Source organism: Aethalodelphis obliquidens, unplaced genomic scaffold, assembly GCF_003676395.1.
Source record: "Aethalodelphis obliquidens isolate GAN/ISIS:26980383/991018 unplaced genomic scaffold, ASM367639v1 scaffold13, whole genome shotgun sequence".
NCBI classification, from domain to species: domain Eukaryota; kingdom Metazoa; phylum Chordata; class Mammalia; order Artiodactyla; family Delphinidae; genus Aethalodelphis; species Aethalodelphis obliquidens.
The window spans coordinates 22,387,959-22,402,274 of record NW_020837957.1 but is presented as its reverse complement, the minus strand read 5'-3'; the positions used below and the strand labels follow the sequence as shown (position 1 = coordinate 22,402,274).

The 14,316-nt window shown below is 34.6% G+C and overlaps 1 protein-coding gene across 1 annotated transcript in view; it reads left to right on the top strand.

Moving 5' to 3' along the window:
• The window catches only part of COL24A1 (collagen type XXIV alpha 1 chain), a 396,587-nt gene that overhangs the window by 78,903 nt on the left and 303,368 nt on the right, over positions 1–14,316 (top strand). Inside the window, exons 9-12 of the mRNA XM_027114231.1 lie at positions 1,423–1,476; positions 2,513–2,557; positions 8,626–8,679; positions 12,870–12,914. Of these exons, the coding sequence (XP_026970032.1) occupies positions 1,423–1,476; positions 2,513–2,557; positions 8,626–8,679; positions 12,870–12,914 (198 nt within the window). The remainder of the gene's footprint in view (positions 1–1,422; positions 1,477–2,512; positions 2,558–8,625; positions 8,680–12,869; positions 12,915–14,316) is intronic.

Below are 14,316 nucleotides of genomic sequence, written 5' to 3'. Positions count from 1 at the left end.
TGTAAAGTAGACGTAAAGTGGTGGCGTAGGATTGGCACATAAAAAAGTGCTAAGTAGGGCTTCCCTGGTGGCGCAGTGGTTGGGAGTCCGCCTGCCGATGCAAGGGACACGGGTTCATGACCCAATCCGGGAGGATCCCACATGCCGCGGAGCAGCTGGGCCCGTGAGCCATGGCCGCTGAGCCTGCGAGTCCGGAGCCAGTGCTCCGCGACGGGAGAGGCCACAATGGTGAGAGGCCCGCGTGCCGCCAAAAAAAAAAAGAAAAAGTGCTAAGTAAATGATAATTGTTGGAGCAAGGGAAGGAAGTGGGAGACAACAGGGAGAAATGAGAGAAAACAAAACTGAGAGTTGGATTCTGAGAAAAGTGGAGAGAAGGACAAATTAGGAGCCTACAAGTCTAATGGAATGGGAGGGTAAAAACTTTCCACTGTGATGCTCCATTTGCCTTTTTCTTGGTCTGTTTTTTCTCTAGATTTTCCAAATTTTAGGAATTTCAAAGTATTTCTATTGTTAAACTGGAGGTAACACTCTTCTGTATACTTCAGATCAGAGGGGCAAAAGAGCTTAGTGTCTTTTATTATCTCTTTTCCAAACAACAAACCGGAAATGAATTTTACATAATAAAGAATCTATGAAATTTATCACTGCTGTCACCATTTGTGGTTAAGTAAAGACAGCTCAACACATATTCTTCTGGTATTTCCTTGGTTCACAAAATTTAACAGACCTAAACTTTGAATAAACTGAATGAATGAATGAATGAATCATATATCAATGGAAGAAGGTAACAGCAAGTGGAGGTATTTCTTCTCACTTTTCCACACAGTTCTGCAGCAAGTTTCCTTTCTTATGCCTTTGAGACTCCATATATCAGCCTTCCTTGAGCAATCCTTGTTTTAAATCAGGCATACAAAGTTGTCAGTGCAAAATGAATTTCCCATCCAAAGTTACTATGTGAATATTTAGATAGACCTATGTCATGATACAGATATTTACCACTTAATATCCATTTACTTATCTTCTGGAGCCCATGCTCCAATAGTTAAGGAGAGTTGCAGGATGACTGAGACAAGAAGGAGTTAAATCCATAAAGATACTGGTTATTATGAAACGTACCAACTCTTTCTCTAATATGTTTTTTAAAGGTTATGTATCACTGGATTTTTCCACCCTAGATTTATCATTACTAATAATCAATGTCTCATTTAGGTCCCTAATGTAATGTGTTTATTTTTATTTAGCAATTTTATCTCATTTTCATTTTAAATAGATGACTTCAATCAGATAAGCAATGTGCAGGACCCTTAGTATTTTTATATGGAAAAAATATTCTTTCCAAACTTGGGTATTATGAATGCACCAATTTTGTTTCCTTGGGTTTCTTTTGACTTTGTTGTACTGTTTTATTATTTTTCATTTTAGGGGATTCCAGGATTCACTGGTAATATTGGTTCACGTGGTTACCCTGGCAGGCAGGTGAGGTAACTATATTTAAACTTCTGTTTTTATGTTCCTCTTGGTTAATACATTGTACGTTCTGATTTCAAGAGTTAATGTTCAAATGATAATTGGTTTACTTTTATTAAATAATGAATTACTCATAACAAAATAATTCCAAAAATTCTAATATCAAAATTGTAAAAATCCTTCAAAAATTTTACTGCAGGCAATTTTGCTTAAAATGGGAGTAGGATTTTTAAACAGGTTTGATGTGAGTAATATACAATGGAACCTTCTAAGTTAAAATGCCCAGTGTGCTAATAAAATGTTAAAACAGCCCTGCTACTGATTTTACAGTACTGCCACTGACTAAAACGAAGTAATGGTATGAGTTAAGACTCTATATGATAAGCAACATTTTTTAATAATACAACTATAAACACTTGGGACACAGTTGGCAATGCTACACATACCACTATCTGAATACTTTTATCTGAACTGGATTCAAGTCTTTGTATACTGTTGTGAAAATTCATTCTAATCATTTCATATTTATTTCCCTCTAATTTCTAACTTTCTCTAGCTACTTCATGTGGATTAAAAAGAGAACAAATTTTCTTTCTTAGGCTTTCATGAATTGATTACTTACTCTTGAAATTAATTATTCATTTAGCATACTAGAAAACTACATTTATATAAAATATCTTTTTATATTTTTTATATACTTTTTATATATCTAAAATGTATTTTAGATAAATTAATTAGAAGTGTTTTAAAAGAACACAGTTTTCCAATAAGAAATAACGTAAAAAATAATTTTTGTTACTGACAATATGTTAATCTACTTTATTTAGATATCTAAAATATATTCGTTATAGATTATATACAGTGCGTCTTTTGGTTCTGAAATTCTAAAATTCCTTGAATATATATAGTCTTCATTAAGTATACAGAGTTCTGAAGTTTATACTTGTGAAATGATACATTTTATATGCCCTTTTTATTAATCTATTTATCTACAGCTCTTTAAAAAGTACTGTAGTATGATGATGATGCCTTTTATTCACACTAGGGTTTAGCTGGACCAGAAGGTAATCCAGGACCTGAAGGTGGACGAGTAAGTAAGCATTTTCATCATTTTGTTAAGTATGTTTGCATATGAGTAGAATGAAGTGTACAAAATACTTATTTTCACACTTCCATAGAAACTTTGAATGTAATACAGGTTTAGCCTGGAAAGAAACACACTTATTAAATAGATATTTTCACTGTTAAGGCCATAGAGAGCAGTCTTATGGTGGTAGGTTTTACATCATTCTTTGATAGCTCCTACATCTACATCATTTATTTTGCTAGCTCCTAGCAAAACGTCTGGTATGTTGAAAATACGCACTTTAAGCATTTGTAGTATTATTTATGTGTGGACGTGTATAGACCTAAGAAATAATGATGAAAGAAATATGAAGAGGCAAAAAATTCGCACTCAAGGCTGAGATAATAATACAAAAACTATCTGGAGTAAAGAAATATCTGCAGAGAAAGAAATAGGCTTATCACATTCAAGCATATACCATTGCACTTCCAACCGTTAAAGAAGTTGTTAGCCACTGTTAATCATTAAGGGAGTAAAACAAAAAAAATTACTGTGATGTGTTATGTTGTGTGCCACAAATTAAAATCAAAGCTGGTTCTAGGAAAAATTAGTAAACTAAAATTTTTTTTTAAATTCTCTATTTTTAAAGCCAGTTATTTTCTGGAATCTACATCTGCCTTATATTATCTTAAATACCTTTTTGAAATAAGGAAAACAAAAAGTATTTAGACAGTATGTACTATAATGATGCCTTAATTTTTTAAAAAAATTCTTAAACATGTTCAAATACTTCATATTTCTTTTGCTATCAATCCTATGAAGTAGCAGAACACGTGTATTGTCTCCATCTTACAGATGAGAAAACAGTAAGCTATGGAACCGACATGATTTCACAAAGTCATAGCAGAACTCAAACCAGCGTTTTCTCACCTTCAGCTCTGTACTGTTTTAGTATCCCATGCTGTCTCCACCCTTGCATTAAGTGAAAACATAATGGGGAAAGGTCATGTATTCTTTATTAGAAACTGCACCGAAAGCACATATTGACTTGGATTTGGAAAGCAAGAAGAGATTAGTGGACAAAGAACATGGGCTTTGGAGCTCAACAAGGACCGCTTTTTTTTCTTTTTTTTCTTAACCCCTTGTTTACTAGCTTTGTGACCTTAGATGTCGTTCAACCCTTCTGTGCCTCATTTTTCTTACCTTATTAAAAGGTGATAATGAAACCTACCTTTAGGTGGTTATGACAACTACCTGAGCTTAATTAATATTCTTAAGGCACAGCGCCTAGCACATGGCATGCACTTTCTATGCAGATTTTATCATTATTATTAGAATTTGGGAGTTTCTTCTGCATGTGAGCTAAACTCCTAGACCTGTTACTTGGCACTGTGCAGTTTTCTCTTACTACATTTTCTCATCTTGCTTCAGTGATTCCTATAACTTTTCTAATTCTTCTTTATATCATTTTTGTACTATATTATACATCCTTTTGTTGCTTTTTTCCCTCATTTGTACTGACAGTTATAGTGTAGATTGTAACCCTTTTTAAGTTTTTTTAGGTTTTGATGGCCGACTTCATAAAAGCATTAAAAAAAACAAATCTAATCCTTTTCTGACTAATTTAATTGATTTAATCCTTTAATTTTCCTTTGGGAGTGAGGGAAGAGTCAGAAGAGTCACTTCTCTAGGTTTCATATTCACAAAGAGTCTCAAATGTAGACTTTAGACATTAACTCCAAATATGGTTAAAAAGACAAAAATCATAAAGTCACGCTGACAGGATTATGTTTTTCATTTAATTTGGGTCCTGTTACTGGTCTATACCACATGCTATACAATATGAATTAATATTTTTATAAATCATGATAAATTACCTTTTGACCGGCTCCACTGTTTGACTGCATTTTTTGGTGTTAAGATAATTATTTTAAAAATGTAAATGTTTAAAATAAATCATTTTGTAGCCCTCCTTTGGTGTTTCTTTGTGTAATAACGTGCTAGGTGGCTCAAAAAGTAGAAGTATGTAGGCCTCCCCTGACCTTTTAGTGGTCCTGCTGGTGACACAAAATTGCTTCTACCTGGATATACAACCTTCAGTCCAAAAAAGCAAACACATATGTGCTTTTTGTTTAATTTTTTTTTTTAATTTTTTGGCTGTATGGCATGTGGGATCTTACTTCCCTGACCAGGGATCAAACCCGAGTCCACTGCATTGGAAGCATGGAATCTTAACTGCTGGACCGCCAGGGAAGTCCCTTATTATTTTTTATGTTCCTTGTTTCATTACACACTAAACTCCAATTTAGTGGTTGTGTTTTGAGAATGACCACAACCCCATATGATTTCTTTGGTGGATGCAGCTGACATTTTATTTCTGTTAGAATCAGCATAATCATTATCAAAAAACCGTTATGAAACACCTACATAATTACTCATAGCATTGTTCCCTTTAAAATCTTTACTTGTGGGCTTCCCTGGTGGCGCAGTGGTTGAGAGTCTGCCTGCCAATGCAGGGGACACAGGTTCGTGCCCCGGTCCGAGAAGATCCCACATGCTGTGGAGCAGCTGGGCCCGTGAGCCGTGGCCGCTGAGCCTGCACGTCCGGAGCCTGTATCTTTACTTGTAAAATGTTGTGCTGGTACTCTGTGCAGACTTTGTTGAGTAGAGGTTTAGCTCCTGAGTTTTCAGTTGAGTATTTAGTTTACTGAGAAGTGTACATCAGTTAGGGCGTTTGTTCTTTTTATTTATAAGCAAAACTCCAGTTGTGTATATTAAAACAAAAGTTAACTGTTTTTAAACTTGAGGCCAACTGTAGTTGATATTTCTGAAAGTACATGTAGCTTGTCATCGTAATCGTAAACATTTTGGTATCAGAAATACTTTTGGATGCTTCATTTTAAAAGAAACCTTCCCCATCCTTCAGATGCTTGGCTTTCAAGCAAACAAATTATAGATGTTTTATCATTAAAGTTAATTAGAAGGAAACTATTTTTCTCTTTTATTTTTTGCTTACTCATTCATACACTCTGTAGAACATAGGAATTTTAAAGGTGTTTTTCCTTGTCAAAGAAAAGTGCTTGTCTTACTATGGCAACACCCAACTAGCTTTCACCCTCAGGAACTAAATGCTTCCCATGGTTCTTATTCCAGGAAACTTGGAAATGATTCCTGAGACACTTACTTTTAAAAAAAATATTGTGGTAATACATATTTAATATAAAATTCACCATTTTAATTATTTTTAAAGGTAAGTTCACTGGCGTCATAGTTCAGGCTGCTATAATAAAAATTACCATAGACTGGGTGACTTAAACAACAAACATTTATATGTCACAGTTCTTCAGTCTGGGAAGGCAGATCCAGTGTTTCATGGGGGCCCACCTCATGGCTTGTAGACCGCTGCCTTCTTGCTGTATCCTTATGTGGCAGAGAGAGCAATCATATTTCTTTCATATCTCTTTTTAGAAGGGCAGTAATCCCATTCATGAGGGCTCTACTCTCATGATCTAATTCCCTCCCAAAGGTCCCACCTCCAAATACCATCGTCTTGGGGATTAGGCTTCAATGTATGAATTTTGAGGGGGCATAAACATTCAGTCCATAGCGGGAGGCAATAAGTACATTCACATTGCAGTGCGGCCATCACCACCGTCCATCTCCAGAGCTTTTTCATCTTTCCAAACTGAAACTTTATATCTATTGAACAGTAACTCCCCATTCTCCCTTCCCCCCAGCTCCTGGCAACCATTCAACTTTCTGTCTCTATGAGTTTGACTACTCTATGTACTTCATTTAAGTGGAATCATATAATATCTATCCTTTTATGACTGGCTTATTTCACTTAGCATATTGTCTTTGAGATTCATCCACCTTGTGGAATGCGTCAAGATATCCTTACTTTTTCAGGCTGAATAATATTCCATTGTATGTATATGCCACATTTGTTTGTCTTTTCATCTGTTGAACATTTGGGTTGCTTCCACCTTTTGGCTATTGTGAATAATGCTGTTCTAGGTGTACAAATGACATTTACTTTTTTAAAACCTGAGTTCTTTCTTAATGTATACTATTATGGAAAAATTTACTCTGAAAAGGCACCCATTCTCTAAGTCAAAATAAGTAGACTTTATTTCGAATTTAGTCAAAATGGCCTCCTGTATCTCTTCTTCAAGTTCTTTTATACCTTGGGTTTCCTCTGTGTTCATAAAACCATTTTTCTTCTCCCATCTCCATCCAGTTCAGCCTCTCAGTGGTTCAGGGAAACTTCTCTTTGTTTCCTCCTAAGAGCTCTATTCTACCCTTAAGTCTTCTGACCCATCTGCCCTTCAAATCTTACATCACTCTATGAGCTCTTCCTTTGAGTCCCACATCTCCACTTCCTTGCCAAGATAATTAAATTTAAATGCCTCATCACCACAATCTCAAAATGACTAACAGAACTCATCCTCTTTCTACTAAACTATTAGCTTTCCTATTTGTTTTCCATATTTCTATCAGTGGTTACCATTTGCTTATCAGTCCAGTATAAACCTTAGAATCATCTTTGCCTCAATCCTAGAGATAGATACAAAGACCATTTGAACCACTGTAATCCAAATGAATTCTATAAACTGCAAATTTGATTATATCAAAACTCTGTCTAAATTTTTTTGAATGCTCAGTATAAATCCCAAACTTGCCATCATCACATAAAAGACTTTTCATGATGTAGCCACTGTTGCCTTTCCAACCCCTACTCTTGCCTACCAGTCACACAGAACTATTTGCAATTCTATGAAAATGCCATGTCATTTTATTTTGATTGATTGATTGATTGATGACACATTGTTAGCCCTGCATAAAATGCCTTTCCTTTCCTTCAAGACTCAGCTTAAATGTTGCCTCCTCTGTAAAACTTTCCTAAATCGTCCCTCTAGGCAAAGTTGGTCATTCTGCCTTCAAAGCTTCTATATCTTGTATTTATCACATCACCTAATCATGTCACAATTATCTTATGATATTACAATTGTATGACTCTTTTTCCTAATAAACTATGAACTTCTTGAGGGCACTGATTTTCATATTCATTTTTATAATTCCAATTCTTGGCACACAGTGGGCACTAAAATGATGTTTTGTGAATGAGTGACCCAGACTCATATTCCTTCAAATTTGGACCATTGAAACAGCATTCTAACACATTTTCCTACACTCAGTGTTTCCTGTCTTGGGTGTATTCTGTATCCTGTCCACAGATTAATATTTTAGAAAAACAGCTTAACATCAGGGCACTACCACACTCCCCCAAAGTCCAGTAGCTTCTTATCTAAACTATAAAGTCTAAAATTCTTAGTCTGAAATTTAAGGCTCTCCTTAATCCATTCTCTAAACTACTATACACTTTATTAAATTGATGAAACAGGTTATTATTTGCCACAGGTGAGATCTAACTAAAATATGGTAGTATAAAGTAGCTTCAATTGTTATTTTACTCCTTGTTTCTCAGACCTATTGGAATCTCCCTGAGGGCACAATGGGTCTGCTTCTCTCCAAAGCATCTTACATGTAAGAAACTGTCAGTTAACCATTTACAAACGCTCCCTGAGTCCTCTCTATCTTGTCTCTGCTTACTGTAGTGCTGGTTGGAGCGTTCTTTCTCCATCCTCTGCTTATCAAGACTCTATCTACTCCACAGGCCTATCTCAAGTGCCAGTCTCCTTTGAAACCTCCTCTGACTGCTTTTACCTCCTGCCACATTGGAATGAATCTCTTCCTCCTCCATACTTCTTTTTCTTGGATACCTCCATTCTGCCTTACAATTTAGTTAATTGTATATCTGTGTCTTCTGCCCTTTGTAATATTCAATGTAGAAAAGAATTTGGGCTTGTTGATTTTTATTAGTCACTATGCCTTAAGTTACATTTCCTACTTTTTTTTTTTAATGAAAAGATTGAACTGTAATTTCTAGAAGAAAAGACACAAGATTATCCAAACTGTTATGCCTTATAATTTCATATTACTAGGAATAAATTTTAAGTATCTCTATTTAGAATTATTTACAGGGTGAATATTTAAGTGAGATAATACAAAGATTATTTGCTTACTTTAAGGGTTTCATTGGCTCTCCTGGAGAAGTAGGACAACTGGGACCTGAAGGAGAAAGAGTAAGTCTATTTCCTTCAAATATTATTTCTAACGTGATATACTTAGGATAAAGTATAACAGGGCTCATAAACCCAGATGTCGGGCAGTGAAACAAGCCAGCTTTAAGAAAAGTCACCTACCAGAATTATAATTAAACTCTCTTAAATTTTACTGAATTGTGTTTTAGGTAAGTGAGGTGCTATAAATATTTATGGTTAGCAACTTTAAATTTAACTTTTAAAAAACACAAATTGATATTATCTAATTATGAACATTTTATTTTGTAATTGATCTTTAATTTGAGTAGAAACTCTTGGCAGGGCTTGTATTTTACAATGCAATGTGTAATAAATCAACTTCAAAAGATATATTTTTTTGTTTAATAGTGGAAGATAGCTGTTCATAAATGTAGGTACTTGTGAATAAAGTAGAATCTTTGCCAAATATTTTGTTATACTTATAAAAATTAACGAAGATACATACAGAGTTCTGGCATTCCAACTTCGTCATATCTAGTTTTCAGTGCCATATGCAGTTCAGTGATTTCTAGCTGCATTTCTTCATCTACACTGTCAATATTAATTTTTTAAAAAGTAGAATCAAACAATATTAGCATCTTCTCAGGTTTGAAAACAATCATATTCCGAATTTAGCATTTAACTCTATTATTATACAAGTGCTGTTTGGGCAAATTTTTTTTCATATCTGGAAACTGATTTTTGCAAATGAAAATAAATCAGATCATTCTTTGCTAGATGAATATTTCAAATGTATAGTTTTTTGAGTGAGTGAATTAAATCACATTTTCTTGTAGTTACTTGTGAATGCCTCCACAGAGAAGAAACATTCAGAGTTTACATGTGCTGTAATGACAATCAAAATGTTTAGTTGTCTTTGGTGAGACGAGGTGAAGATATTCCTGTGGTGAGCACACAGGTCATTTCTTTCACTTGCAAACAATATCTTCAGTGTGATCCTACAACTAAGCCACTTAACTACTATGTAATACAGCAGACTTACAGATGATGTTTCCAATCTATCATGCAAAGAATTGAACTGCTTCTTATAGACCCAAAGGAGTATATATAGTTTACATTGTTAATGACTGTGCTGCTTATGATACAATCCTTCCCTGACCTGTTGGAATGAAGTTATTTCTAGTAATTGATGTAATAAATAAACGAAAGTTATATGTCCTTGCAAAATGTCATCATCTTGAATTCAAGGATCCCTGTGGCACTGACTATCAATAGGCACAATGCCTATAATCATACTCAGTAATTTTGACTAGTTTATATGAATATATCAAGATTGTCTCAAATCATCAATATAAGACCCTTTTGTGATATTCTGCCTATTATAGGTACCATGTCCTAATATTATTAGGCTACTTCAAAATTCTCACTAAAACCATGAATGGTATAGCTAACTGGGTGGTCTTATTATGTTACGAAATATTTAAGTAGAGAAAAGCCAAAGAAAATAATGTTCTAATCACTCCTGAAAACAAATGGGAAGAAAAAGTTCTTTCTGGAAGTCAATAATATACACATGCATGTATATATGAAAAAGTTCTTATATAATTCTATCTGCACTATCCTTAGGTTTTCTGCTGAGATTTACTGAAGCTACTAAAGTTTTAGAAAACAAATATTTTTCTTAAATGCTTGGCTATATTATGTAAAGATGCATGAAATCCTCATGAAATGAGTCATATTGCTCATCTTCGAACTCTTTTTTCAATAGAGAATATTAGATGAATATTTATTAAACACTGTTGAATTAAAGTAAATGGATTACTTTAACCATTGATATCTGCTAACTTGTCTGTATATACAAAAACCCCAAGCTACATGGTTCTGACATATTTCTTAGTCCCTAAGGCTTATAAAAGTGATTATAAGTCTCAAGGGATTTTATCAGTTAGTACACTTTGGACTGCAAGTGACAGAAGATCCCATTTCAAACTGGCTTCAAAATGAGGAAATTTAAAATAAATGATGATAATGATAACAGCAAATGATTTATTGAATGGTTACATCTATATGCAAGGCTCTATGCAAATACTACATACGAATTAGCTCCTTTAATCTCACAACACCCAGTGAGATAGGTAGTATTATTTTTCTCACTATAGATGAAGAAAATGAGGCATACAGAGAGACACACTTGCCTAAGACTGTATATAGGTAATAAGAGCACAGCCAGGATTTGAACATAGATATTCTGGCTCCAAAGACTGAGTACTTAAGTACTATGCCCTACAGCTGCTTCTTATGACCAGAAACCCATAGGTTAGGTGGGATCTAGGCACAATATGGTCCTGAGCACAGTGATATCATTATCCTTCTCTCTGCTTTGCCTTGACTAATGCTGGCTTTATCCTAAGGCTGGTTTCTCATATGATTGCAAGATTCCCAGTGCAAGGGCTAAATATACCTTTGTTTATGTCCAGCCAGAGACAGGGAGACAGAGAGGAGGTAATTGTCTGTTCGGTACAGAAAATAAGACTTCCTGTTTGTCTGGTTGTACCAACTTTGGTTGCATGCCACCTCTGGACAAATAACTATCACCAGAGGAATGGCAGGATCCCATCTGGAAATACAGATGGGATGGATTTCTGAATAAAATGAGAATTTTTGTTATGAAGAAGGAAAGGGGCCACTTGAGTTAAAATAATACATTGAAGCTTTTCTGAATATCACACCAGTTTAAAGGATAACTTATTTTTCCCTTTGGCATACTTCATAAATTGATGGTTGAGAAAAAATAACTCATTAATTGATTCAACAAATATTTACTTTTTTGAAGTATAGTTGATTTACAATATTATATTAATTTTAGGTACACAGCATCTTGATTCAGTATTTTAATAGATTATACTCCATTAAAGGTTATTAAAAGATAATGGCTATAATTCCCTGTGCTGTTGAATATATATCCCTGTTGCTTATCTATTTTAAACATAGTAAATTGTATCTCTTAATCCCATACCCCTATCTTGCCCCTCAATCCTTCCCTCTCCCCACTGATAACCACTAGTTTGTTTTCTGTATCTGTGAGTCTGTTTCTGTTTTGCCATATATATTTGTGTGTTTCATTTTTTAGATTCCACATATAAGTGGAATTATCACACAGTATTTGTCTTTCTCTGACTTACTTCACTAAGCATAATATTCTCTAGATCCATCCACATTGCTGCAAATGTCAGAATTTCATTTTTTATGGGCATGTAATACTCCATTGTGTGTATGTGTATATGTGTGTGTGTGTGTATACACAAGCACATATATCCATGTGTGTGTGTATATATATATACACATGTATGGATATATTTATCCATTCATCTGTTGATGGACCCTAGGGTTGCTTTCCATATCTTGGCTATTGTAAATAGTGCTGCTATGAACATCAGGGTGCCTGAGTCTTTTCAAATTAGTGTTTTCATTTTTCCCAGATATTTACCCAGGTGTGAAGTTGCTGAATCATATGGTAGTTCTATTTTGAGTTTTTTGAGGAACACCAATACTGTTTTCCATAGTGGCTGCACCAATTTACATTCCCACCAACAGTGTAGGAGGGTTCCATTTTCTCCACATCCTCGCCAACATTTGTTATTTGTGTTCTTTTTGATGACAGCCATTCTGACAGGTGTGAGGTGATATCTCATGTGGTTTTGACTTGCATTTCTCTAATAATTAGCAGTGTAAAGCGTCTTTTCATGTGCCTGGTAGCCCACTGTATGTCTTCTTTGGATGCTGGGAAAACTGGACAGCTACATGTGAAAGAACATTAGAACATTTCCTCACACCATATACAAAAATAAACTCAAAATGGATTAAAGACCTAAAAGTAAGATCTGAAACTATAAAACTCTTAGAAGAGAACATAAGCAGAACACTCTTTGCCATAAATCACAGATCCAAAAATAAAATGTTTTTTTAGATCTGTCTCCTAAGGCAAAAGAAATAAAAGCCAAAATAAATGAATGGGACCTAATTAAACTTAAAAAATTTTGCACAGCAAAGGAAACCATCAACAAAACAAAAAAACAACCTACTGAATGGGAGAAAATATTTGCAAATAATATGACTGACAGGGAGTTAATATCCAAAATATATAAATAGCTTATACAACTCAATATCAAAAAACCAAACAACCCAATCGAAGAAGGGAACAAATATTTACTTTTGACTTTTTCACATTCTAGGGTGCTCCTGGGATCCGTGGAAAGAGGGGTCTTAAGGGAAGACAGGTAATTTGATTCTTGTTTTATGAGGTACGGTTTAGAGGAGTATAATCTAATTATATGCATATTTCTCACCTGTTAGACTACAAATGTAGTTGTTGTTCTTGTTATCCACAATCCATCTCATTCAACAGAGTTTAAAATTTGCCACTTTAACAGCCTATCCAGTAATACCTGAGAATGTGAAGGAGTATTTAGATTAAAAAATAACTCGAAATGTAACACTTCTAAACCACTTAATATACCAGTGGGAGAGACCTTTATCCCCATGACAAGGTGCTAAAATTAAAATGTCACAGGAAATACATGAACAATTTAAAACACTAATGATAGCACTATTCACCCTCATGTTTTAGAGGTTTTTAAAATGCCTGCTTCAGATGTTAGCTCAGAAACTAGTTTCTTATATTTTCATGTTAAAAAAAAAATCAAGTAAAGTGAATTCTTCCAGATAATATAATAATTTCAGAGATGGGAGGAAATTTTGACATTATCTAAGACCCCATTATTTAACAAATGAGAAAACTGTAGTTCAGAAAAAGCATCCTCGGGTTATCCTGGCTGTGTTAGTATAGCTAATTAGCCACCTGCTTTTCACTTGTGCTGTTTTTTATTACAATTCAAAGATATTTATTAGGGTAAGACATTCTGTGCTATACTCTGCTCTCTACTCTGTGAGGAAGAAAATTGTCTTTAATAGCAGCTTTTCTAAAACTTTGGTATGTATAATTAAAATCCTGATTATAATACTAAAGGATTACAAATCTCACCAGAATATTCATATCCTTTTAAAGCATTTTATTCTTTGAGCTTTGCAATATTTCTTGAAGATAGAATAGGACAATGGCACTATTATATGGGTGAGGAGAACGAGGCTCAGTGACATAAAAATACTTGCTCAGAATCCCATAGTTAAAAGTGATAAAGAATTGAGCCCAGCTCCTTTGAATGTAAATCCAAGATCCTTTTCCTTACTACGTAGATATTTCTGATGTCTGTCTTCTACCTCACACTACTTAGAAGAACATGATTTATGTTTTCATGACATATGGCCAAAATGTGATAAACTTATTTTATTTTTTATTGGAGTATAATTGCTTTACAATGTTGTGTTAGTTTCTGCCTTACAAGAAGTGAATCAGCTATATGTATACCTGTATCCTCTCCCTCTTGGACCTCCCTCCCACCCCCCACCCCCAATCCCACCCATCCAGGTCATCACAGAGCACTGAGCAGAGCTTCTTGTGCTTTATAGCATGTTCCCACTAGCTGTTTGACCCATGGTAGTGTATATATGTCAATCCTAATTTCCTAATTTGTCCCACCCTCTCCATTCCACCCCTGTGTCCACATGTTCATTCTCTATGTCTATATCTCTATTACTGCCCTGCAAATAGGTTCATCTGTA